Source organism: Berghia stephanieae, chromosome 1 (assembly GCF_034508935.2).
Source record: "Berghia stephanieae isolate SIO BIC M18660-M18661 chromosome 1, UCSD_Bste_1.3, whole genome shotgun sequence".
NCBI classification, from domain to species: Eukaryota; Metazoa; Mollusca; class Gastropoda; order Nudibranchia; family Aeolidiidae; genus Berghia; species Berghia stephanieae.
This window is the reverse complement of record NC_088360.1, coordinates 132,785,466-132,812,540: the sequence shown is the minus strand read 5'-3', so window position 1 is coordinate 132,812,540 and position 27,075 is coordinate 132,785,466. Positions and strand designations below refer to the sequence as shown.

The 27,075-nt window shown below is 39.7% G+C and overlaps 1 protein-coding gene across 1 annotated transcript in view; it reads left to right on the top strand.

Annotated features, from left to right (window-relative positions):
• Window positions 1–488: 488 nt before the first annotated feature.
• LOC144962949 (protein dispatched homolog 1-like) overlaps window positions 489–27,075 on the top strand; it is a 26,689-nt gene continuing 102 nt past the window's right edge. Inside the window, exons 1-4 of the mRNA XM_078896389.1 lie at window positions 489–829; window positions 15,524–15,647; window positions 21,586–21,943; window positions 23,834–27,075. The exon at window positions 23,834–27,075 is cut by the window's right edge and continues 102 nt beyond it. Coding sequence (XP_078752515.1) covers window positions 819–829; window positions 15,524–15,647; window positions 21,586–21,943; window positions 23,834–27,075 — 3,735 coding nt within the window. The 5' untranslated portion in view covers window positions 489–818. The remainder of the gene's footprint in view (window positions 830–15,523; window positions 15,648–21,585; window positions 21,944–23,833) is intronic.

Here is a 27,075-nt window from a genome sequence, read left to right as displayed (position 1 = left end):
CAAAAACAATAACAAAGGCCTGAGTGACGTCATCTGCATACTATCTATAAACGTAGAAGGTTACAGATGGCTTTGTGTGTTGGTACATTATTTCCGGCTGGCGAATGTTGTGAGCTTTTTGGTTAAGCGAAAAGCCTGATCCTCAATTTTCACTCGTCCCCTCTCTCTCTCTCTCTCTCTCTCTCTCTCTCTCTCTCTCTCTCTCTCTCACACACACACACACACACTCTCTCTCACACACACACACACACACACTGTGAGTGTGTGCTTGAGAGAGAGAGAGTGAGAGAGAGAGAGAGAGAGAGAGAGAGAGAGAGAGAGAGAGAGAGTATCACTAGAAAGGCTAAGTTTAAGGGACACAAGAGATTCAAAATTCACAGGCATCTCCAAACTTTGAGCCACGATGAATGGCGAATAAATAATAAAACGAGTATCTTCGATAAACTGTTGAACTACATAACAACGACACGGAAGTGGGTACCGGAGATGTATCATGTAAACATCATCAACACTGGCACTCCCTGAAAAGTTTTCTCAAGATTTTATCGGACTTTAAAAAGTTTAAAAGTTGTTAGTATAACCCTTTTAGTCAAATGATATATAAGAAAGAAGAATGCAATTGCAATATGGCTCACCGACCTCAGCGGATTAATGTTAAAACATGTTAAATTTTTAGTTATCAAAACAACTTTTCTTCCGCCTCGACTCATCAAGTTTCAGTTTCAAGTAGGCCAGTCAGTCAGTGACCCAATTTTCAACATTATTTAATTCTGGCCTAGAAAATTTGATGATGGAGAATACTTTCAAATAACAAGCAAATGATGAAGAGGTAAGAATCAACAAATATGAATATTCCAGACGTCTTTTATCAGCCACTTGGCGCAGTACTTCTTTTTTTTTTACGAAGTGACTATTCTCACCCCCCGGATGCTAGTCTTCATAATAGTAGTCCACAATTGTTGTATGTTTAATCCAAAGGTTGTAATGCAGTAATTTGTTACGTTTCTTGTCACAAGTTGCACAATTTAAAAAAAAATCAATCAAATCTAAATCGCAAAAAGCCGGCGACGTTTTTTTCGGTAATCCAATCGGCCGGGGGGGGGGGGGGGGGGGGGGGTGAGAATAGACGCAGCCTTTTTTTTTTTTTATTAGACTTAGGCTAGTCAACTTAGACTTATCTAGACTCTAGATAGTCTTTTAGACTTTAGTAGAATTTGACTCGGGTCTGCTGACTTGCTTATGACTGCTGTGCAAGTGAGTATGAAAGACTTTGAATGGGAGTGTAAGATTTTGCCTCAGAAGCGGTAAAAGCAATCTCTGGAATAAAAACAAACAATAGAACCCTTCTTAGATTCCTAGTGATCTTAGCCTTAATAGTCAATGATCACTGTCGATGATAAACAACTTAAATTATATGTTAAGATTAAAATGAATCACCACACACTCTTTAAAGTAAGGTAAACATGCATTCCAAACTATTCAATGGCTGATGATTTGCAAAATGCTATGGTGGAAATCATTTTGTCACTTACTTCACTTTCACCTTTTCACATTAGTACCAAAATAGCTATCCCAATAAAATGTCAGATAGTGTAATTAGTTATTGATTTTTCTTTGTACAAAAGAGTGCGGAGAAATTGGTCAATAAAAATGCTATCTGGTATAAAGCACAACGTAATCTGATTGGTTGACTTCGTTTTGTACTAAATTGTCTCTTCCCATTTTTAAATAAATATGTGGGTGCTTCAACTCTCAATGTGTTCTATAATACTGTGTAACGAGGTAGTTTTACTTTTTAAGGCTTATATCAATGGAAACATTATTATTTTATGAGATCTAAATGTAGTGCTTGCTATTTATCCAGAAAATCACAAACAAGTGTGACTAACGTGATAAAGTCTCAATTTACTTGTGGCTGTTGATATTCGGACTCGAGTCTGAAAATTATTTCATGGCTATTTGGATTCAAACTCCTATGCGCATGTGCAATCACTGAGTGTTCTAGATGTGAGGGAGACAGGCAATTCAACCTTGACCTTTCTCAGTTTCTATGATCCGTCCAAAGTTTTTGACACAAATTAAGAAAAATATTGGTGACCACACAAATGAAGAGGTTGCAAAATCTCAAATTTCTCAACCAAGACAAACAGGGAAACAGTAAATCTGGGCTCCTAGTGGTATAGTTGTTTTTTTTTAATTTTTAAAATATACTTTCATAATTAAAGTCCTTCAGGGCCATTCGGCCCATGGAGCCAGAGTTTATCCCCATTACTATGGTGTGAAACGGACAATAGCTATTGGTTGCTATCCTTTGGAGAAGATGCTAGTCCATCGCAAAGTAATTTCCTGCAAATCTAACAGACTCAGCTATATGTTCACTGCTGGTTGGACTGGGGGGGGGGGGGTCATAAAAAAGACTTGACTGAACCCGGGATCAATCTCGGTTCCTTTGCTTGTGAAGTGAGTGCTCTACCAACTGAGCTATCGGGACCCCCTACTATTATTCCAATGTCATAAAATCGATTCAAGTGAAAAAGCAATAATGACAAACTTACCTACTTCAAAATTTCAAAATCAATAAATGACACAAAATTTATCAGTAATAAATGATAAAATTTCAGTAATACCAAACCAAACAAAGATAAAATTGTTCTACTTACATCTTTTTATATGTAAAATAAACTTTGTTGTTGACAGTGATGGTGACCTTTACAAATTAGTGATTGACTTAGCAATCATGGGCGTGACACAGACCCTTTATATCTTTAAGGAAAAATTTGTTTTCTCTCTTAACACTGGAGAAATGGAATATTTAACAATTATTTTTCTCTCTCACACTGCAACCGAATTGCTGTGAAATAAAAATCTGTAATAAGATTCGTTTCATTTCCAAAAGCCCGTAATGACGCTAAATTTCCATAACAATTATGAACGATCCATAAAAGTAGGTAGGTATGTATAATAGTATAGTAACTGAATAGGAACTATCGATAGGTAGTCTAGATCTCCTTTATTTGACAATAAAGACAAAATCATCCCAGGACCAAAGTGTAGAGAGAGACATCGTTCAATCCTTATATTGACAGAGCGATTATGCCTTCAAGCATTTAAAAATTGAGCTTTTATACAGTGCAATATCCACTAAACATGCTCAAAGTGCTTTACAAGAGGTCCCTGGCCAACAGCAACACTTAACATGTAGGATGAGACATATTGGGCGATATTACAAGTTTTTCCAACAACAGTAATTTTACACCTGATTATGGTGAGAGAATTTGAGTAAAGTGCCTTTTCCTAGGATTCAGCTAAGCGCTGAGCAAGGCTCGAACGCAGGACCATCTGATCCGAAAGTGAGTGTCATACCACTGAACCACATCGCCGCACAAGTATTTAGTTTGCCTGAAAAAGTAGATTTTTTATGAGACAGCAAAAATCCTTATTAAGATAGGAAGCTATTTATTTGTGTTACAATTTCATCGAGTAAACAATGAAGACACATTCAAATATATCTGTTGTGTGTACAGCTTGGATGTTGTTGATTTGGACTTGCAGACCATGTATTGAAATGAAATTCAAATGAAAATGAACATTATGTTCTAGTCTCTAGATTAAGAAGAAACATTTAATATATTATTCTACTCCTCATATTTCATTATTATATCAACAACAGAGACGGTTTGAAAAAAGAATTTGATTTGTTTGACTACTTTATTGAATGTTTTTCACATGAGAAGTAATCCATTGAGATTTTTTTTTCTTTTTCATTGGGGGTTAGGGTGGTGGTGTTGGGAGTATTTGCATTTTATTGAAATGCTGTTGTCTGCCGGCTTGTTAGATTAGGAACTATGTGGTCTAGTGGTAAGACACTCACTATTGGATTGGAAGGTCTTGGGTTCGAGCCTCGCTTGGCATGTAGTTGAGTCCTTGGAAAACGACTCTTTACTCAAATTCTCTCCCCGTACTCTGCATATTACGCACTGCTGTTGGTCAGGGACCTTTTGTAGAGTGCTTTGAGCATGTTCAGTGGATATTGCGGTATATAATAGCTCAATTTTAACCCTACTTATAAATGTTTATTTAACTTACCTGATTTTCCCCCATATTAATACAGTCATATATGCAGGGCATGTCAGTTGATTTACTGGGTGGGATTCTTGACCTTCCATAGTGGGAAGGGGGGTACTTACTTTGTCTTCTATTCCCCTATATCTGTTTTCCAACTTGCCTTTTGTCTTTGTCTTGGAATGAGATTACTTGGTTTTATCCTGACTCTGGCCGTATCCCTGGCTGGGAGGGAAACAGTCTTATGTTTAGTTAGAGTTTTTGGAGATAATATATTTTTTTTCCTTTTAAATCGTCTTTCTGTTATGCACTGTATTATTTTTCCTGTTACATATGTATGATTTGTAAACAATTGAGTGTGTTCCTCTTGGCGGGGACCTGTGCTTGTGTCTGCATGGATGAGACATTTAGCGATCTTAAACTAAGTACACTATAGTGCGCTCTTGGAATCTACATCTGTTTCCTATTTGAACCAATTCCCCTTTGTCTTACCTTTTCTTGGGTGTTTTTATTGTACAATGCTGATGGTTTTCCTCGGATCCGCGGAAATCCGCGATTTTTGAGTCAGAGGAGGAATTTCCTCTTTTTTTAAAAAGTTATATTCCCTCAATCAAATGTACTGGCAGTGAGAGATTTGATGTGTGCTGGAACAAATAGGTGCAGTTTCCCACTCTCTAGAAGTTAGCTAGAGTATCAATGATAGTTTATCATTTCAATTGCTCTAAAAATGTGTGAATGCTGTAAAAATAATTGGGCTTAAAGGCAATCATTCAAAATTTTACTCCCTTTTCAGTTTTTGGCACTGATTGTAATTCTAGACCTTTTTTTACTTTCCCATTTTCTTCCTTTAAACTGGCGCTGATATTATGATCTAAATGTGTTGCAAGCGCCGTTAAAACCCTTAAAAATAAACAAACAAAACAATCAGTTGATTTACATAAATGTATGACTCATTTAGTTGTCTACACACTTTGGCTGCCCTACCTGCTGTGTCAACGTAGAATTTCAGATAGGATGTTTTCTAGCGCCAACTAAAGGGCTGTCGTCGTGTGTGCATTTTTGACTAAACACTTTGCGATACATTCGATTTTGGCCGGCATTAGCAGAAACAGTAATAGTAGTAGTATTAGTGGTAGTGGTAGTGGTAGTTGCGTGATGGTAGTAATAGTGGTAGTAGTAGTAGTAGTAGTAGTAGCAGCAGTAGTAGTAGTAGTAGTAGTAGTAGTAGTAGTAGTAGTAGTAGTAGTAGTAGTAGTAGTAGTAGTAGAAGTAGTAGTAGTAGTAGTAGTAGTAGAAATGATGATGATGACGATAATAGTGGTAGTGGTAGTGGTAGTTGCGTGATGGTAGTAATAGTGGTAGTAGTAGTAGTAGTAGTAGTAGTAGTAGTAGTAGTAGTAGTAGTAATAGTAGTAATAGTAGTAGTAGTAGTAGTAGTAGTAGTAGTAGTAGTAGTAGTAGTAGTAGTAGTAGTAATGATGATGATGACGATAATAATGATGGTGATGTTGATGATGATGATGATAATAATTATAATATTAATAATGATTTTAATAATAATAATAATAATAATAATAATAATAATAATAATAATAATAATAATAATAATAATAATAATAATAATAATAATAATAATAATAATATAATGATAGATAATGATGATGGTGATGATGATGATGACGACGACGATGATGATGATAATAATAATAATATTAATAATTTGTTTACCAATTTATGTAACTATATCCTGAAGACTGTATTTTCTACCTCACAAGTAAACAACTTTTATTTATTTATTCATTCAGTCGTTTATTTATACCATTTTCTTGGCTAATCTTGGGACGTACCCTCTCCTTAAAAAACATGCCTGTCAGCGCAGGGACCGAGCTACATAATTTAGTTAATGCCTTTATCCTCCACTTAGGCACGCGGTGTTACTAAGTATAACTTACCGGAAACTGGTCCGTACAACGATTTTATTGGCCACTCGAAAGACTGACAGGGCAGCACGAACCAGGATTTAATCTGAGCGTATGATGTGTATTTATTGACGACTTTTGGTAACTTGAACTTTCGTGACCTCAATTTGTTTTCGTCTCATTTCTCGAGGTTTTTATTTTATTTGTTGTTTTTGCTATTTTAAATAATTGATCAACATTCTCCAAACGGTGTTTTGTTTGGGTGAATGACGTCACTCTTAAAGTGAGCTTATTTATATCGCAATATCCACTAAACGTGCTCAAAGCGCTTTACAAGGGGTCCCTGGCCAACAGCAACATTTAGCATTTTAGGACAGGACGTGACGCCTGTTAGGCGATATTACAACGTTGTTAACGACCAGGTACTCATTTTACACCTGAGTATAGTGAGAGAATATGAGTAAAGAGCCTTCTCCAAGGACTCAACCATGCGCCGAGCGAGTCTCGAACCCAGGACCTTCCGATCCGAAAGCGAGTGTCATACCACAAGACCACACACACGCCGCACAAAGTAATAGAAAATGGAATGCTGTTTTATGGGCCTTGCTCTCGTTACCCGAGTCACAGGTCTCGAGTTGAATGATATCAAATTAAGACATTAATGAGCAGGCACTGGTGTAAGATAAAGATCTGAACAAGTGTGTATGAAAGGTGCCAGACAAAGCAAGGATGAAAAATACAAGGAAAAAAAAAACATCCCAAAAAATCAGTCTACATCGATTGGGGACAGAACCCCAGACCTTCTGATTACTGGTAATCAGAAGGTCTGAGGTTCGATCCCCAAGTCGAGGTAGACTGAAATTTTGGGATTTTTATATCTCTCTTTTTTATTTTTTAATTTTTTTTAAATTTTTTTTTTGTTCTTTTATTTTTTCTTTCTTGCTTTGTCTGGCACTTTTCATACACAATTGTTCCGATCTTTATCTTGAATTACTATATGTTTGATAATCCGACTTCATTGCCTTACACTGACAAAACACATTCTTTAAAAAATCAGTTTAGCCAGAAAGTCTTAACTCACTCAATCCTAAAGACTTTTGCTACTTTTCAAAATGGGGAAAAAATGGATTTAAAAAATGGACATGTATACATAGAATAGTTTTATTCAACTATCATTAACGTGTAAAAATTTAAAATATTAGCTTTGATACTACGCCTATCTATAATTTGTCTCTGAAAAGTGTAATAAATAGGCATGGGGTGAAAGTAAGCCGGGTAAACTACGGATATAGTCGGTGTCAGGGTTGAGTGAGTTAACGTCAAATATCTATCGATTAAAATAACCCCTATTTTGCCCCCCCCCCCCCCCCTCCTCCAAAAAAAAAAAAAAAACAAAAAAAAAAAAAAAAAAAAAAAAAACCCAAAAAAAAACAAAACAAACAAACAAACAAACAACAAAAATTAAAATAAAATCTCACACTGACTCATGTTTGAAGGCATCCATCTTCTCAAATGTCTCAAATTTGACATATTAAAGCTTCGAATTCCTCCATCTTGTCAAAAAATAATGTCAAACTTATCATTATTTTAAAATGTCAGGTTTGAGACAGTTTGACAAGTTCGGGAAGGAGGTAGGGATGGGAGCGACGTGCACATATTATCATATGCAGGTCTGACATCCTAAACCCACTTGTGGGCCTAATTTAACATTGTTGTAATGGACAATGCTTAATTTTGTGTCATTTTTTTGTTTTTTTGTTTTAACATTTCCATTACAACATTGAGCCCATAAGGAATTGGGTTATCAGACCTGAAAATAAGTGCACGTCGGGTGGGAGGAATCTTAATCGATAGATATTTGAAGTTGATGTTTTTCTGGCCAATTCAAGACGACAAATAATGGCAGGGTACGTCGGCGGGCCGTATTCAGACAGACGCCAATAATTGTAATGCCCTACTCTGGAAAAACCCCATATTTAAACATTTGGCCAGAAAACTCGTCCTTCAAAAATCAATCGATTTAAATGACTCTCATCTTGGCAAAAACTCTCAAACCTGGGACCTCTTCCTTTGGGTCTTTCTTAAAGTCTCAGGTTTGAGAGTTTTTATTTTGTTCCAAGGTGAGGGTCATTTGAATCGATCGATATTTGAAGGACGAGTTTTCTGGCCAAATTATTAAATACGTGTTTTTTCAGAGTACGACAGTTAACGGGTTAAATATATAAATAATTAAATAGATATATTAATAAATATGAACATTTATATAGAGCATTTCCAGGGATTAACCATGCGCAATACGCTTCACAATGTTCCATAATCTACCCCCCCCCCTATGCAGGCCATATTATGGAACCATATTTTCCATGTTATACAGTTCCAGTCACCTGTACTACACATTTTGGACTTGTGAAAAACAAAAGAACAGAATACCACTGCTATTTTATTGGTGCTAGAGTTTAAATACGTGTTTTTCATGAATACGACTGTTTGCTGGTTAAGGCGTTTTGTCAGTGTGTTGTAGATCAGCCCCGTGTGCTAATAAAGGCTCAAGAATATGGTTATTGTCAATTTTGACGGGAGAGACTCGACAGCTAAGCTTTCCCTCGGGCATGGGGGATTGTTTCACGTTCATTAAAGCGACCGTTATTAAGGATCGTATTGCTCATTCTGCTGGCGTACTCTGGAAAAATCCATATTTAAGAATTTGGCCAGAAAACTCGTCATTCAAATATGATTCGATTTAAATGGCCCTCGTCTTGGCAAAAACATTCAAACCTGGGACTTTGCGAAGTCCTATTTGTTTTTGAACTGACAACCTTTATTCTGTCGTACTCTGGAAAAACTCATATTTGAAGCGAAGTCCCAGGTATGAGAGTTTTTGCCCAGATGAGGGTCATTTAAATCGGTTGATATTTGAAGAACGAGTTTTCTGGCCAAATTTTAAATTATATTATGGGGTTTTCCAGAGTACGGCAGGATTCATTGGTAGTGCAATCGCCTTACAGTCAAAGAGGTGTTGACTTTAAGCAGAAGTTGACTTTAAGCGTGTTGGTTTTATACGGATTTCACTGTATTTTGTTCTCTATAAATAATTCCATTCACAGTAATTGAAGAAAAGGCTCATGATTTATGTTAACTTTATATTTTTGCGCGATGTTACATTATGAGGCTATTATGTGGTCTAGTTGTATGAAACTCGCCTCCTGTTCTGAGCGGCGCATAGTTGAATCCTTGGAAAAGGCTCTTTATTCAGTTCTCTCACCGTACTCAAGCGTACTCTTTAACACAGTCGACATGGTGTAAATTGAATTGTGAAAGAATGGGTTTTAAAAACAGGTTATTTAAAGTTTGAGATATTCTCGATTTCGTTATGGTCGGGGTTAAAATTAAAAAATTAAATTGAGCTTTTATATAGCGGGATATCCACTAAATGTGCTCAAAGCGCTTAACAAGGGGTCCCTGGTCAACAGCAACATTTAACATGTAGGACGGGACATAACGCCTATTAGGCGATATTACAATTTTTCGGACAAAGACAACGCTGTTAACGGCCAGGTACTCATTTTACACCTGAGTACGGTGAGCGAATGTGAGTAAAGAGTCCTTTCCAAGGACTCAACTATGCGCCGAGCGCGAGGCTCGAACCCAGGACCTTCCGATCCGAAAGCGAGTGTCATACCACAAGACCACATAGCCGTAGGGTTACGGTAAGCATCCCAGAATTCAGGGCCATTACATTGACTGGAGAAATCACCAAAATATTTTAACTTGCTTTTTGGTACAGATGAAAAAGGGTGTCGCGTGATGATCAGAAGGCTTCTGGTTCGAGGCTTAAGGTTTATATGAGTTCTTTGAGCCTCATAATGTAACATCGCGCAAAAATATAAAGTTAACATAAATCATGAGCCTTTTCTTCAATTACTGTGAAGGAATTATTTATTAAGAACAAAATACAGTGAAATCCGTATAAAACCAACACGCTTTAAAGTCAACTTCTGCTTAAAGTCAACACCTCTTTGACGGTAAGGCGAGTGCACTACCAATGAGTCCTGCCATACTCTGGAAAACCCCATAATATAATTTTAAAATTTGGCCAGAAAACTCGTTTTGTTCAGTAAGATAACGAGAGGGCTACTAAATTGTTACGGTATTTTGAAAACTGACAAAGCAATTTTGTAATCAATTCTTTATGGGGCAAGACGCAAGTGCACATTTTCCAAAAGTGGGGTGATGTGGTTGGATTTTCTTTTTTGATATTATGCTGTATTATGCGGGCTGCTGAATTTTTTACCCGTTGTAATGTACCAGTTAAATTCAGTGGGAGATCTGGCAAAAGGGACTTGCAATAATCAAGTTTTGATAATACCGAAGAAACCATGAATTTTTTTGGTGACATTTTCAGTTTAACCCCCTCCTTACCACCCATAGGAAAATCGTCACATTTGTTACGATGCAGCCAACATTTTTATTTTTTGTCATTCTAATTTCTTTTGTAAATCATAATATTTGAACAAAATTGTTTGCTAGATATAGTTAAAGTATATTAACACTGTATTGAAGAGCTCGTTTAACAAAGAAATTAATATCTACAGCAAGAACTAACAGATTTTGTGTTTGAGTGAAATAAATATGTTTTTGTATGGGTTGGGTGTGAAGTTTTGGGAAAAATCTGGAAAATAGCCGGAAAGGAGAGAGCTAAAAATTTCTGACAAGGAATATTCTTTTGATTTCAAAACTCAAATACTTGCACACGTTATTTACATGGAGTGACATGGATAGATTTTCATCGAAGATAATCCCCAGATTCCTAACCTTAGACAAATGCTCTTCACTTTTATTCATAATAATACTTCTAATTTCTAATAAGTATTAGAAGTAATTTATTTACTTGAATAACTTGTTATGATTATTGTTATGGGGCGGCGTAGCTCAGCGGTATGGTCTTTGCTTCTTAAACACCCAGAAGGCACCGAGTTCGACTCCCCGCCGCGCTGTGTGGCCTTGAGCAAGTCACCTCGCCCTAGCTCACTTTGCGGCCCTGCACTGCGGCTGACGCCCGGGTTATTCCAGTATGCCCTTGGAATAGACCTTAATAAATCGAGCTTGTATATAGCGCAATATCCACTGAACATGCTCAAAGCGCTTTACAAGGGGTCTCTGGCCAAAAGCAACACGAAACATGTAGAATGAGACATGACGCCTGTTAGGCGATGTTACAATTTGTTTTCCGACAGAGACAACACTGTTAACGGCCAGGTACTCATTGATAAAAAAAGGGAATTTTTTTGTTTTGTTTTTATATTTTATTTATTTTATTATTTATTACAGCATGCTAGATTTATTAAATTTGTGTCCGAGTTGTAGATAATTGAATTTCTGGCACTACTATAAAATCTAAATAATGATTTACGGTATTGACTTTTCCCACGACTTCCGATTTGTGTTGCATTGTTAAGGGAAAGGAATAATAGCAAGTTAACGGATACGTTCCCAACGAACGACGTGGGAGAAACTTAAGATCTGTCTTAAGACTGAGGACGGATCTTCGTTTTCTTCCACGTCGTTTTGTCTATCGTTGTAGGTTGGTATCGTAAACGTTAACTTGCTAATGTCATCACGTGTGTGAATGGGTTTGTGGGTGTGTGTATGTGCCTACGCCTAGGACCTACAATGTAAATATGTTATACGGCCCTAAAAATAGTTCTTTCTCTCGGCGTTTATCAATAAAGAAATCAATTAAGGAGTCTGAAGTATTAAAGAAATATTTATTTCTCCATTTATTTATTAGAGAGAGAGAGAGAGAGAGAGAAGGGGGGAGGGGGAAGGGAGAAGGAGAGAGAGTGAGAGAGAGAGAGAGAGAAGGGGGGAGGGGGAAGGGAGAAGGAGAGAGAGAGAGAGGGGGGGTGGGAGGAAGAGAGAATGGGGGGGGGGGAGAGGGCGTATGGATGAGTTAGACTTCAAAAGCGTGAAGAGAGAGAGGAAGATAGACAGTTAGAAAGAAAGAGAGTGATAGAGAGAGAGGAAAGTAGACAGAGCGTTAGAAAGAAAGAGAGTGATAGAGAGAGGGGAGGGAAGAAAGAAAGAAAGAAAGAGAGAGAGAGAGAGAGAGAGGGGTGGGGGTGGGGGGCGTATGGATATGTTGGGCTTCAAAAGCTCCCCTGGCGTCGACGGTGTTCAGCCTGATTTTCTGGTCAATCCTGGACTGAAAACCTGTGAAATGGTCTTTTTTTATCCCTTTTTTCTGCTCTTACTTGAATATTGAGCATTGCGAAATAAGCCTCTATCATTTGTATGTTGACAGGGAGAGAGAGAGAGAGAGAGAGAGAGAGAGAGAGAGAGAGAGAGAGAGAGAGAGAGAGAGAGAGAGAGAGAGAGAGAGATTTCTCTGTCGTCAATCTGGAATTTAGTAATGTATTTATGTCTTTATTGTTTTTGTTTTTTTGTGTTTTTTTGGTTGGCTGAAGAAGGGTTTTGAGCCCGAAACGTTCCGTGTTGGGTATTTTGTTCCTATTAAAGCTGTTATAATATTCATTTCTGTTTATTACTTTTAAGTTCAACGTTATCTCCCTTTGTCCTCTACAAGTCCTTCTACAACGACAATAGCTCTCTCCGATGGCTGGGCGTCCCTTCTTGTTGTATGAACCAGTTCACTGCCGTACTCTGGGAAAACTCGTAGTTAAAAATTTGTCCAGAAAACTCGTCCTTCAAAAATAACGATCGATTTAACTGACTCTCATCTTGGCAAAAACTCTCAAAAAAATCTGGGACTTCTTGAAGTCTTTCTGTAAGTCCCGAGGTTTGAGAGTTTTGGGGCAAGATGACAATACCTTTTTTTTTAAATTACGCCCTTCTGCCACGCCATCATTAGATCCCGTCGCCTAGACATTCCACGAAGGAATATAGATAATTCATCAAACAAGATGTCTGATGTTAACAGGAATCACCCACGTTGTCCAAGTGAGCAAATTGGGGGTTAATAATCTAGCCCAAGAAGAAAAAAAAACGAAAGTGCCTGAAGCGGGGCCCGAACCCGGGACCTTCCGGGTCACAGTGCAATGCCTTAACTTTGCCGAGATGAGGGTGATTTAAATCGATCGATATTATTTGAAGGACGAGTTTTCTGGCCAAATCTTCAAATCCGAGTTTTGCCAGGGTGCGACAGTGAACTGTGTTAAGAGGAGGCACGCGAATAAGCGATTAGTCTCTGTACAGAATGAATCAAGCCCGTGTACGTGTTCGTGTTCGTGTCGCCGAGCAGCAGCAGCAGCAGAGAGCAATGAATCAGGGATTTCCAGATGGTCCAAAAGGGAAAAGAAAAGTCGTGACATCAAACCTTTTATACTGGCGTACTCTGGAAAAACCCATATTTTTAATTTTGGCCAGAAAACTCGTCCTTCAAATATCGATCGATTTAAATGCCCTTATCTTGGGGGGGGGGGGGAACCTCTCAAACCCGGGACTTCACGAAGTCCTAGGTTTGAGAGGTCTTTTTTCTTTTTTTTTTCTTTTTTCTTTTGCTTAGATGACGGTCATGCTAATCGATCGGTATTTGAAGAGCAAGTTTTCTGACCAAAATGTTTAAAGCGTGTTTTTTGTTGTTGTTTGTTTTATTCATAGTAGTACGGCTGAAATCAGGATGTTACTTTTGCTATAATTTTTACGATTTCATTTCTACGAGTACCGAGTACAGATCGTTCCCCACCGGATGTGACCTTTTCCACTGTCAGGACTGTATAAATTCTTCCAGATTATTCTGATGAATGGTTCTTTGGGATTTTTTTTTGGGGGGGGGGGGGGGGGAGGGATTGCCAGTTCCTTTTGCTTTGTCCAATAACCTCCCCTTCCCCTTTCTCTTTAATCGGTCGCCCGTGGCTTTCTTTTCTTATTCTCGAATGAGACAAAACCAAATTATACATTCTAGCCAGGTTCCTCGAACTTCTCGTCACATGACAGTTGAGAGAAAAAAAAAGATGTACAAAGAATAATGAAAGGGAACAAAAAATTTGGTTATGTGCTCTTATCTTCATTAATAGTCGTAAAAAAGTAGTCCTTCAGAGCCAATAGATAGAATGCGCTTGGCTAAGAAGCTCATAACATTGCCATCCGGAAGTATAACGGACCAACACACAAAACTGGGTGTATCCATGAACGTTTATAGTCAGGTTAATACAGTTCAGTGAGCATTACTCATAAACGCGGATGGCAAAAAACAATAATAAAGACCTGAGTGACATCATCTGCATACTATCTATAGCCTGATACTGAAACCCAAAAAAGAATGGCATTTTGACGTCATATTTTTTTTTTTTTTGCACCGCCTAGTGAGTTGTCGTTAGAAGTGCTCATGGAAACAAGTGGTCCCATTGGTTGAACTATTGAATACAACTCACGATTTTTCTTTTGTGGCCAAAGACTGGCATTTTGACGTCATTTTTTGGTCAGAGTCAGGCTATAAGTTAACGATGGCTACGGTTTATCCCGGTGTCTATGGCATGAAACTGGGGGTCCCGACTTCACCCGGTATTGCTTTCGGCCCCTTTGCGTCCGAAGCGAGTGCTCTATTACCTGAGCATTGTAAAATCGACCTAAATCTCAAAAATCTCGGCGCCCTACATCAGAGGGATAAAACTTTTAACATTAACGACCTGGCTTATTTTCATAACAGATAGTGGTTTAGTTTTTCCTGTGAGGTCGACACACACACATACACAGACAGACAGACTCTCCAAAAGTTGAAAGAACAGGCAAACAATGCTTTAGTTAAACCCGTATTGGAATACGCGTGCATAGTGTGGGATCCTTATCAACAAGGCCACATCAAGAAAATCGAACAAGTTCAAAGGGCACCTTCGAAGTTTGTCACCAACAATTACTTGCGCGAACCAGGATGCGTTGCCGAGGCCCTGAAATTTTGCAGTGGAAAACACTGGAGAGTATGCGGAAAGAAAAACGCCTTCAACTTCTTCACAGAACAAAACAGCAGTAACTCTACCACAATATTTCACAAAACAACACAGTACATTCACAAGAAATTTACTTAGCAATGAGTTCACAATTCCGAGACACAGAACCAACCCATATACAAAGTTTCTTCCAAAGAACCATCAAGGGATGGAACATTCTCCCACCAGAAATCCTAGATATTTATTTATTACCAACAACAACAAATTTTATCAACTATTAAACATTTATCTTTCAACAATCATGGAGAAGGTCACCACATAATTGTATAAAATCTGCAGCGATGGGAATTCGCCTTTTGCAGATAAAGACATTGAACTTGAACGTGCTCTTTCTTTTATGAATATATAGATTATTCCTGTCGTTTTCAGGTTTGCCCATGTGTTGTCCCATTGCCACCATTACCTGATATTGCTGGTGGTGATGGTGGTCGTCTCCACACACACACACACACACACACACACACAGAGAGAGAGAGAGAGAGAGAGAGAGAGAGAGAGAGAGAGAGAGAGAGAGAGAGAGAGAGAGAGACTATACTTACTCTTGCTTTTATTAATATAGATTACTCCTGTTCTCCCCAGGTTTGCCCGTGTGTTGTCCCATTACCCATACGTGGTGTTACTGGTCGTCCTGGTGGTGGTCTCCACATGTCTCATCATTGCACTCACCGTCGGACCGGCCCTCAACTTCGATGAACCACTGGCGGTGAGTAGATTTTATATTATTTTAACTATGTTTAGAAAGCCTGAGCTTCTACTTACGCAATTGACCGCAGTCGCCATCGTTAGCCTATAGCCTGACACTGACCAAAATAAAATGACGTCAAGAGACAAGTCTTTGGCCACAAAAGAAAACAAATCGTGAGTTGTATTCAATAGTTCTACCACTGAAATCACTTGTTTCCTTGAGTTTCTACTAATGACAACTCACTTGATGGTGCACAAAAATATTAAAAAATGACATCAAACTATAGATAACTCGAAGATGACGTCACTCAGGCCTTTGTTATTGTTTTTGCCATCCGCGTTTGTGAGTTGTTCTCACTAAACTGTATTAACCAGACTATAAAAGTTCATGGTTACACAGAGTTTTGTGTGTTGGTCCGTTATACTTCCGGATGGCAATGTTGTGAACTCCTTGGCCAAGCGCATTCTATCTATAAGTCCGGTTCTTGTGTCAGACTATAATATATTATGTTAACGATGGCTACGGTCTGATACCGTATCCATCGTAAAGTTATAGCCCGACACTGAATGAAACCCAAACAGACTGGCATTTTGACGTCATTATTTGTTTTTTGCACCGCCTAGTGAGTTGTCGTTAGTAGTGCTCATGGAAACAAGTCATTTCATTGGTTGAACTATTGAATAAAACTCACGATTTGTTTTCTTTTGTGGCAAAAGACTGGCATTTGGACGTCATTTTTTTTGGTCAGTATCAGGCCATAACTTTACGAAAGCCACGCGGACACTGACGAAAAAATGACGTCAAAATGCCAGTCTTTGGCCTCGAAAGAAAACAAATCGTGAGTTGTATTCAATAGTTCAACCAATGGAATCACTTGCTTCCATAAGCACTACTAACGGCAACTCACTAGGCGATGTAAAAACCAAAAAAAAATGACGTCAAAATGCCAGTCTTTTTGCCACAAAAGAAAACAAATGGTGAGTTGTATTCAATAGTTCTACCAATGAAACCATTTGTTTCTTTGAGCTCTATTTATTAATGACAACTCACTTGACGGTGCACAAAAATTTAAAAATGACGTCAAACTATAAGTCCGAGAAGGTTCTCGTGTCAGGTTATAATATTATGTTAACGGTAGCTACGAATAGACACTTAGATAACCACGCCTCTAGGACAGTCGTCATAATGTAAACAATGGCAGTGATTGGTAAACATATCAAACTACACACGTTTTACTATCGAGTGTATGTGTCTAAGTAAAATACCCACTGTTCTACCACCTGATGAATAAAACCAACACAGAAATCTATCTATGTGTAAACTTAAACGTTTATTATATGATCGAGCAAATCGTGTGATAACTAGTCACCCATTTGGCGGTATGAAAACAATAACAATGATCAGAGATAGGTCGAATTTATTCAGTTTATTGTTTAGAAACTACTTACTATGTTTGTCCGAGCACGTGTGAAGGTGTGTCACACTTTCCATGTTTTGATTGGTCAAAAATCTACTGGTCAATATCTATGAAATACGCTTAAAGCGCTTTTCAATGTCTCCCGAGCCAAAAGCAATCCTTACGGTGTAGGGAGAGACAGCACGCCTGTCTTACATGCATTTTTTTTTTCAACGGAGAAAACCTTGTTACCATTCGGGTACTTATTTTACGCCTTGAGTACGCTGAGAGAATTGTAAAATAATCAATAAAATAAAATTTCATTTATTCATTTCATAGGGAAATTTGTCGTTAGGGTCTCTTCCGAGGGAAGAATGGAATACCACAGGCGCCAGCCGCAATGCAGCGCCGCAAGATTAGCTATGGCTCGGTGACTTTGCTCAAGGCCACACAGATCAGCGGGTATTCGAACTCGGTACATTTCGGGTACGAAGCAAAGACCTTCCCGCTGAGCCACGCTTCCCCACAGTAAGTAAAGATCCTTTTCCAAGGGCTCTGCTTTGCGCATCCGGAGCGGGACCGAACCAAGAACCTACAGGTCGCAAGACAAGCAAGTGTCTTAGTACTGGACCACAAAACCCCCCCGAATGATTTTTACTGTAAAAATTTGAAAAGTTGTGTACACGAAAAGTGCCAAGGGTAACTAACGTCTGTGGTGTAATGGTAGCATATATGACCGGTAATCAGGAGGTCTGAGGTTCGATCCCTAGTTGAGCTTTTTATTTTTTAGCTTTAATATAGCGCAATATCCACTAAACGTGCTCAAAGCGCTTTACAAGGGGTCCCTGGTCAACAGCAACATTTAACATGTAGGACGTGACATGACGCCTGTTAGGTGATACTACAATTTTTCGGACAAAGAAAACGCTGTTAACGGTCAGATACTCATTTTACACCTGAGTACGGTGAGATAATGTGAGTAAAGAGCCGTTTCCAAGAACTCAACTATTCGCCGAGCGCGAGGCTCGAACCCAGGACCTTCCGATCCGATAGCGAGTGTCATACCACAAGACCGCATAGCCACACGCAGGCTGATTTTTTGGGGGATTTTTTTTTCTTCTTGTATTTTTCTTTCTTGCTTTGTTTCTAATTGCCTCATCCTCATCCTAACATTTTCTGAAGTTCTAATCGCCGTTATTGTTCGTTCTCTTGGAACAAAAACACTCGGGTTTGCAATTAAAGTGAAAAAAAAAATAGCGATGCGACTCAAGGGCTTATTGGAGGCTTTGCATAATATAAATGGTTCGATGACCTTCCCCATCTTTCGCAATGCAATGTGGAATTTCAGATCCCTAGGGCTGAACAATTATTCTTATGTTTAGTTAGTTCCCGGCTTAAAATTACTTTTTTATCGCTGTACTTTGGAATAATAATAATAACAAAAATCTTAAGCTTTTATTTAGCGCAAGATCCACTTAATGTGCTCAAAGCGCTTTTCAAAGGGTCCATGACCAACAGCAACACGTAACACGTAGAACGAGACATGACATGACGCCTGTGAGGCGATATTACAATTTTTATTTCGGACAGAGACAACGCTGTTAACGGCCAGGTACTCATTTTACACTTGAGTACGGTGGGAGAATATGAGTAAAGTAGAGCCTTCTCCAAGGACTCAACTATGTGCCGAGCGAGGCTTGGACCCAGGACCTTCCGATCCGAAAACGAGTGTCATTCATACCACAATACCACATAGCCTAATAGTAAGTTCTGGAATAATTTTGATGATTCATAGCGAAACAGGAAAGAAAGGGGGCGGGGCGGAGGTTGGGAAATTGTATTTTAACCCTCCTTACCGGCAATTTTCAGGATTTTCCCCAAAACTTCACACCCAACTAACACAAAAAATAGATTTTTTATCACTCAAACACAACAGCAGTAAAATTCTTGCGATAAATAATTTCTTTATCAAAACATGCTCTACAACACACTGTTCACTTTCTTTAAATGTTATGACGTACAAGAGAAAATCGAATAAGAAAAATGTGATTGTATCGTAACGAATGTGACGATTTTCCTATAGTTGGTAAGGAGAGGGTTAATTCCTCTCTTTAAAATACAATGAAAAAATAAAATTGAAAATATATTTAGTGCACTTTCCACTAAACGTGCTCAAAGCACTTTACAAAGGGGGTCCCTTGCCAACAGCAATAGCTTAACATGTAGGACGAGACATGAAGCCTGTTAGGCGATATACTACAATTTTCCTCCGACAGAGACAACGTTGTTAATGGCCACGTACTTATTCTACACCTGCGTATGGTGAGAGAATGTGAGTAAAGAGTCATTTCAAAGGACTCAACTGTGCGCCGTTCAGAGTGGGACTCGAACCTAGGACCTTCCAATTCGAAGGCGACCACATAGTGGCACAGAAAAGTGAAGTTATTTAGTGGTAAAATCCATCGGTCCCTGGGAGTCAGCGTGGCTCAGCGGTACGGTCTTTGCTTCGTACCCGAAAGGTACCGAGTTCAATCACGCGCCGCTGCACTGTGTGACATTGAGCAAGTCACCTCGTCCTAGCTCAATTTGCGACGCTACACAGCGGCTAACGCCTGTGTTATTTTATCAGTCTTCTCTTGGAATAGCCCTAGAGACAAACTTCCCCTATGGAATGAATAAAGGGAATTTTATTTATTTATTTTATTTTATTAATTTTTATTTTAAAGTATTATGGATTTTTTTTTAAAGTTCAATTAATTTTGAAGTGAAGTTTTAAAAGTTATTGGAACAAATCACGGTTCAACCTTTTGAAAAAGTCAATTGCTAGCTAATCTTTGGATAGGACAGTTTTGTATCGCAAAATACTTTCTGCCAAATCTCAAAGACCCATTTACCCTGTCACACATTGATGGACAGGGGGGGGGGGGTTGTTCAGAAAACAACTATCTCGACTTCACCTGGGTTTGATCTCGGCCCTTTTGCTTCCGAACCGAGTGCTCTACTACCTGCGCCATCAGAACCCCCGATAAATCGAAATTGTGCAATGGCAAAATTAATTTGAAAAAATGTTCTAGAACTTCTGTTAGGATTTCAAGCCGCCTTGTCTAGTTATTTTTTTAAAAAATCAGCATTGAGAAAAAAAGAAGAATAAAATAATATTTTATATTGCGCAATGTCCACAATATGTATATATATATATATATATATATATATATATATATATATATATATATATATATATATATATATATATATATATATATATGCACACAAGCAAATTGCTCCGGGGACAGCGTGGCTTAGCGGTACGGTCTTTGTTTCGTACCCGAGTTCGATCACCCGCCGCTGCTCTCTGTGGCCTTGAGCAAGTCACCTCTCCCTAGCTCAATTTGCGGCTCTGCACTGCGGCTGACAGATGGAATATTCCAGTCTTCCCTTGGAATAGACCCTTGAGAAAAATTTCCCATATAGATTGAATGAAAGAAATTGTATTTAGATATTTATTTCATTTTATTTATTCTTATGTTAAATTATTGATTTTTTTTTTCGTTTTGAAAAATTCAATTATTAAATTTGAAGTGAAGTTTGGAAAAGTTATTGGAACAGATCACGGTTCAGCCTTTTGAAAAGGTCAAAAGGTCAATAGATCGAAAATGTGCAATGGCAAAATTAATTTGAAAGATGTTCTAGAACTTCTGTCAGGATTTCAAGCCGCCTTGTCTCGTTATTTTTAAAAATCAGCCTTGAGAAAAAAAAAAGAAGAAAGAAACAAACAAAAACAAACGGTTTTATATTTCGCAATTTCGACAATATAATATATACTCAAGTAAATTGCCCCAGGGGCAGCGTGGCTCAGCGCTACGGTCTTTGCTTCGTATCCGAAAGGTACCAAGTTCGATCACCCGCCGCTGCGCTGTGCTGTGGCCTTGAGCAGGTCACCTCACCCTAGCTCAATTTGCGGTCCTGCACGGCGGCCAACGCCTGGGTTATTCCAGTCACCCCTTGGAATAGATCCTAGGGACAAATTTCCCCTATGGGATGAATAATATACGATTCTTTCATCTTTTGTATTTATTAAACGAGTTATTTTTATTGTGTCCAATAACACAACGAACTTGCGAGTATGTGTTATTGCACGATAAAAATGTAACAATTTTAATAAATCCAAAGAAATGAAAGAATACGCTTATTATAGCCCTCCAAGTAAGATTAATGGATATTTTGTAACCAAATGGCATGGTATTAGTACTTCTATTCACCATAATTTGTATCTTGCTTCTTCTGCTTGGACTTGAATGACAATTTGACACAAAACTAAAAAAAGTTGGATTTGTATTCATGCGCACCAAAAGATTATTTATAATTACCAATCAGCTGTCTTTTGCACCTAATATCACACCTATAAAATGTGCGATAATATTCTGTTTTTATTCACCGCGTTCAAAGTGTACTATTCAACTATTAAGTATTTACTAAGAGATGATAGATGGGGTTTTCCAATGAGAGGGGTGGAGTAAAAGGAGTTATATATAATATCATTTTATCTTCTTACATCGCCAGGGTTTTGATCCAAGGGGCACAGTGATCGGAAAACGTTTGGTCGCCTACCAAAACTTGTTGAGCAACCCGGACGGAAACGCCAATCTGCGTCCCTTTGTCCACCAGGAGGACAGCCATGACGCCGGCATGCTACTGGGGCTACAGCCCGACTTCAAGGACAAGCAAGGAGCAACAGCGACAGCAACAGCGACTGCAGCAGCGGCATCTCCCAGTGATGAAGACAACAACGATCGTGGTGGTGGTGCCCGGGTTCGATCATATCACGAACGGAGCAAGAGGAAATCAATTTGGAGTCCTCCCCCTTCGTCTTCAACCAATAATACGACCACCCAAGTGCCGGAGTTTTGTGGAGTTCCAGGTAATACGTTGTTTTTATTTCTTTTTTGTTTTTGTTTTTTTTGCTTTTGTTTTATTTTTTTTTATTTTTTGTTTTTGTTTTTTGGTTGGTTGTTTTAAAAATTTGTTTGTTTGTTGTTTTTGTTTTTTTTTTGGGTGTATTTTTGTATTTGACACAGTTTATTTTACTATACGACCTCTTGTTATGATTAAAATTACTACTTTTACTAGCTGCTACTACTACTACTACTACTACTACTACTACTACTACTACTACTACTACTACTACTACTACTACCACTTCCACTTCTACTACTACTACTACTACTACTACTACTACTACTACTACTACTACTACTACTACTACTACTATTACTGGGTTTTTTTTGTTTTTTTTTTTGGGGGGGGGGGTATTATTATCATCATCGTCATCATAAGTAGGGGGGGGGGAGGGGGTTGAGGTGGCTGAGTTGTTTGACATTGCACTCTAACTCTGGAGTCCTTGATTCGATTCTCGTTTCATGCACTTTTCCCCCCTTTGGCCTAGATTATTAACTGAACCCCAATGGGAAACAAAATATTCCTATTGACATCACTTACAATCTCTGGAAAAACGCGTATTTTGATTTGGGGCCAGAAAACTCGTCCTTCGAATATCGATCGGTTAAAATGACCCTCGTCTTGGCAAAAACTCTCAAACCTGCAACTTCGCCCAGAAGGACGATTTTTCTGGTCAAAAGTTCAAATGCGTGTTCTCCCACCCAGAGTATGACGGATCCGATGTTGTATTGTATGGATTATCTGTATTCTTTCATTGAAATGCCTTGGCAACAACCGTATTTTGCTGCCTGATACAGGAGAGTGTAATGGATAATTGTGTAGTATGAGCAATATCCACTCAATGTGTTCAATGTGCGCATTACAAGAGGTCCCCAGCCAACTTGACTAACTTGACTTATTGCCAATCGCCTCCTAAAATTGAGCTTTATATAGAGCAATATCCACTAAATGTGCTTAAAGCGCTTTACAAGGGGTCCCTGGTCAACAGCAACATTTAACATGTAGGTCGGGACATGCCGCCTGTTAGGCGATATTACAATTTTTCGTACAAAGACAACGCTGTTAACGGCCAGGTACTCATTTTACACCCGAGTACGGTGAGAGAAAGTGAATAAAGAGCCTTTTCCAAGGACTCAACTATGCGTCGAGTGCGAGGCTCAAACCCAGGACCTTCCGACCCGAAAGCGAGTGTCATACCACAAGACCACATAGCCGCACAATCTTCGGACAGGGACGCTTTGTCATCCTCTGATGACGGTCTACCGCGATAGATCTCAGGTGTTCTAAATCCTTTTCGCATCTCAGTTCTTGTGTGTCATTTAGGCGCTTGAGGTCTTTATTTAGCGCGTAGTGGATATGCTTGTCATGGTCTGCCTTTGTGTTTGTTGTGTCCGCTATGGTGTAAAGAATAAAGCCATTGCCTTATTAGCTGGGATATTTCTGTCTCTCCTTAAGATATGTCCTAATAGTCTGCATCTTGTTTCTAAAATTTGAATCAAGAGGTCCCCAGACAACAGCATCATTTTAACTTTGAAAAAGGGTTGGACGAGATCCCCCCCTCCCCCCCCCCCCCCCCCCCCGCTGTTAATGGCCATGTACTCATTTTACCACTGAGTATGGTTATGTATTGTGAGCAAAGAGCCCTCCCTTCCCATGGATTCAACTATGCGCCACTCAGGGCGGGACTCAAACCCTGGACCTTCCAGTCCAAATGGTAATATCATACCACATTATAGCCTCATCAACTGTTGCTGAAGAAATTCAAATTCCCCCCCCCCCCCCCCGACCTCCAATAAATATTAGATGTAGAAAGTTGTTTTATAATTATTTTTTTTTCTTTTTTCTTCTCCAGACAAAAACTACGCCAGGGTCATCTTGACCTCCGTACACCGTCGGAGTCTGTTCAATTTGGAAGATCTGCACTCCATCTGCGACTTCGAACTCGAGGCCTTCGAGAAAAGCCAAGTCTACTCGGACGCGTGTGTACGCAATCAGGCGGACGGTTTCTGTTGCCCTATTTGGAGTTTGCCCAACTACATCGCTCTCCTGACGGGCAAGACCTCTTGTCGGAATATCACCAGCCACGATGTGAAGGAGATCGAGCTATTGCTTATCCAGTGCGCGCCTTACTTCAAAAATTTCTATCTACAGGAAAATTGCGATAGCACCGGAGACGATGGTGGGCATCGTGCTCCACTGTATTTATCCTCGTCCTGTCGCGAAGTACCGGCGGCCTGTAAGAAACATAACGCCGTCTACAACATCCTTCAGTATCTCACTGATGCTTCATTCGTTTCATCTGCTGTTGATTTACACTCATCATCATCATCGTCGTCGTCATCACCATCATCGACTTTATCGTCACCAACGTCATCATCATCATCATCGTCATCTAGATCTCCATATCTTCAATACTCGTCTATATTTTTACCAGTCGTCGCCGGCGCGCATTCCGTTGACGTTTTCGAGCATTTGAATCAAAATTCGAGAAAGTTTGGCGGGCTCGAAGTCGTAGCTGCCAATTTTGGAATCAAGAACACGCTGTTTGAAAGATATCTGATACTAGACTCCGTGTGGCTGGCTGTGGCTGGCGTGTTTATATTCGTGGCGATGTGGCTTTACTGTACGTCTATCGTTGTAACTGTGATGACGTTTCTATCCATGTTCTGGGCGATCGAGGTGGCTTATTTCATTTACACGTTTATATTTAAAATCAAATTTTTTCCTTATATGAATATGGTGACGTTAGTCGTGATGATAGGCATAGGTGCTGACGATTTGTTTATTTACTGTAAAATATGGCATTTGGCAAAAGGAGAGAAAAACGATGGCATGATGTATAAGATTGTCAGTGATACTCTAAGCCATACGTCCCTGTCTATGGTGGTGACAAGCTTAACAACGGCCACCGCCTTCTATGCGAGCTATGTCAGCGATATCCCTGCTATCCAGTGTTTTAGTGTGTACGCAGGAACTTGTATTGTTATTAATTTGATATTAACAGTCACCTGGCTACCCGCTTCCGTTATGTTATATGAAAAATACTGTAGGTGTTGTGTTGGAACGTCACCCAGTAATCTAACACTTTCAAACTGTTTGTGTAAATTGCCTCTTAAAGTTTATTACAGTCTTTGTGAGTTGTCGAGAACAGTGTTTGAAAAACTCATACCGTGCCTTGTCGTGAAATTCCGATACATTTGGATTTTTTTTTTCGGAGGGTTGTGGATTCTTAGTTTTTTAGTTATATTTTACTACCCGCGTCTGAAGCTGCCCAGCTCGCGTAAGTTTCAAGTGTTTACATCCGATCATTTGTTGGAGTTGTACGACTTTGAGTACGGGGAGATGTTCGAGTTTGAACGCGTGAAAAAGGAGGACCGGCCCATGTTTCCGATCACCGTGGTTTGGGGTGCCATGCCCGAGGACAACGGCGATCCCCTCAATCCGCACGATAAAGGCTCCCTAAAACTGGACCCGCATTTTGATATTACCACCCCCAAAGCGCAACGCTGGATTCTGGATTTCTGCGCTCAGCTTAGGGGAACGGATTTTTACATGCGCGTTCCGGGTATGCAGTTGACGAATTGTTTCTTTGAGAATTTTGTGTACCGTTATATGAAGCAGCCTTGCAGCAAAGAGAACACGGAATGCTGCAACCAGACCAAGTTTCCATTTCATCCGGCCACACTTATATCATGCCTGTCTGTTTACATTCCAAGCCTCATGAGCACGCCGCTCGTTCGCTACTCTTCTCACTCACCGGGGCCGAGATTTCACAACGGGAGGATAAGCGCTTTTTTCATCCAGTTTATCAGTAACCACACGTTCACCCAAAATTACGATAAAGCCGATGCTTTCTATAAGAAAGTCAATCGCTGGGTCAACGACCAGGTGTTAAAAGCCCCTGCAGAAATGAGACGGGGTTGGTTCGTCAGCCATCTTGGTTTTTACGATCTACAGTGGTCTTTGGTCATCGGCACACCCTTGGCTTTAGGAATATCCGTTACCGTGGTCAGTCTCGTCTCATTCTTCACCACTTTAAACGTCCTTATTAGTATCTACGCCATCATGTCCGTTACGGCCACTATCTGCGTCACCATCGCCGCTCTGGTTCTCATAGGCTGGGAGCTGAACATTCTGGAGTCGGTTGTCATCACGGTCGCCATCGGCCTCGCCGTGGATCTTACGCTTCACTACGGCGTGGCCTATCGCCTCGCCCCCGACATCGGGCGGGAGATGAGAGTCATCACATCCCTCGGTCGCATGGGGAGCCCGGTTACCATGGCAACTTTTACGTCACTATCCGCCGGAGCCTTTATGATGCCGTCCACTGTTTTAATCTATCGTAAATTCGGCTTTTTTCTAATTCTGTTAGTCTCCACCGCCTGGATTTACGCCACGTTCTTTTTCCAATCTATTCTTAGAGTTATCGGACCTAACGCTGGATTCGGGCAATTTCACTGGCCCGCGTCCGACTGTTGCTCTCCCAGTTCGAGAGATCACGTGGACAAAACCATCTACACGTTGTCCGAGTCGACGTTGTCCTCGTCCAGCACGAGCACGAGGGACAACAGCCACAGTTACGGCTACGCTCAGGAGTTAGAGCCCCTGACGGAAAGAAGCCGGCAACAGAAGCATTTCCGGTATCCGTACAGCCAAGCGCACGAGAATAACGTCGGTAACAACAAAGTCCTCCACAGTGACGACGACGAAGAGCATGAGGACTCGGATCAGCAGGCGTCTTCTCATCATCACCACCATCATCATCACCATCATCATCATCACCACCATCATCATCGCAGTCGTAGAAAAGGCGGCGTGCGATACACGCCTATCCAGTTGATTAAAAGTAACGCGGCTGAAAATAATAGCGTTAGCACCGGGGTCGAATCCCATCAGAATTCAAGTCACACCACGGCTATTATAAATCACCACAAGAACTCAACTAATTATTCAAGCATCAACCAACAACAACTAACTCAGAAGAACAACAAAACAGTTGATCGCAATTCGAGAAAGGAAAGCTTGTGTGAAGAAAGCAACGTAGATCATTACAATGTGAATGATCACGTGATACTGAGTAACTCGGAGAACGGA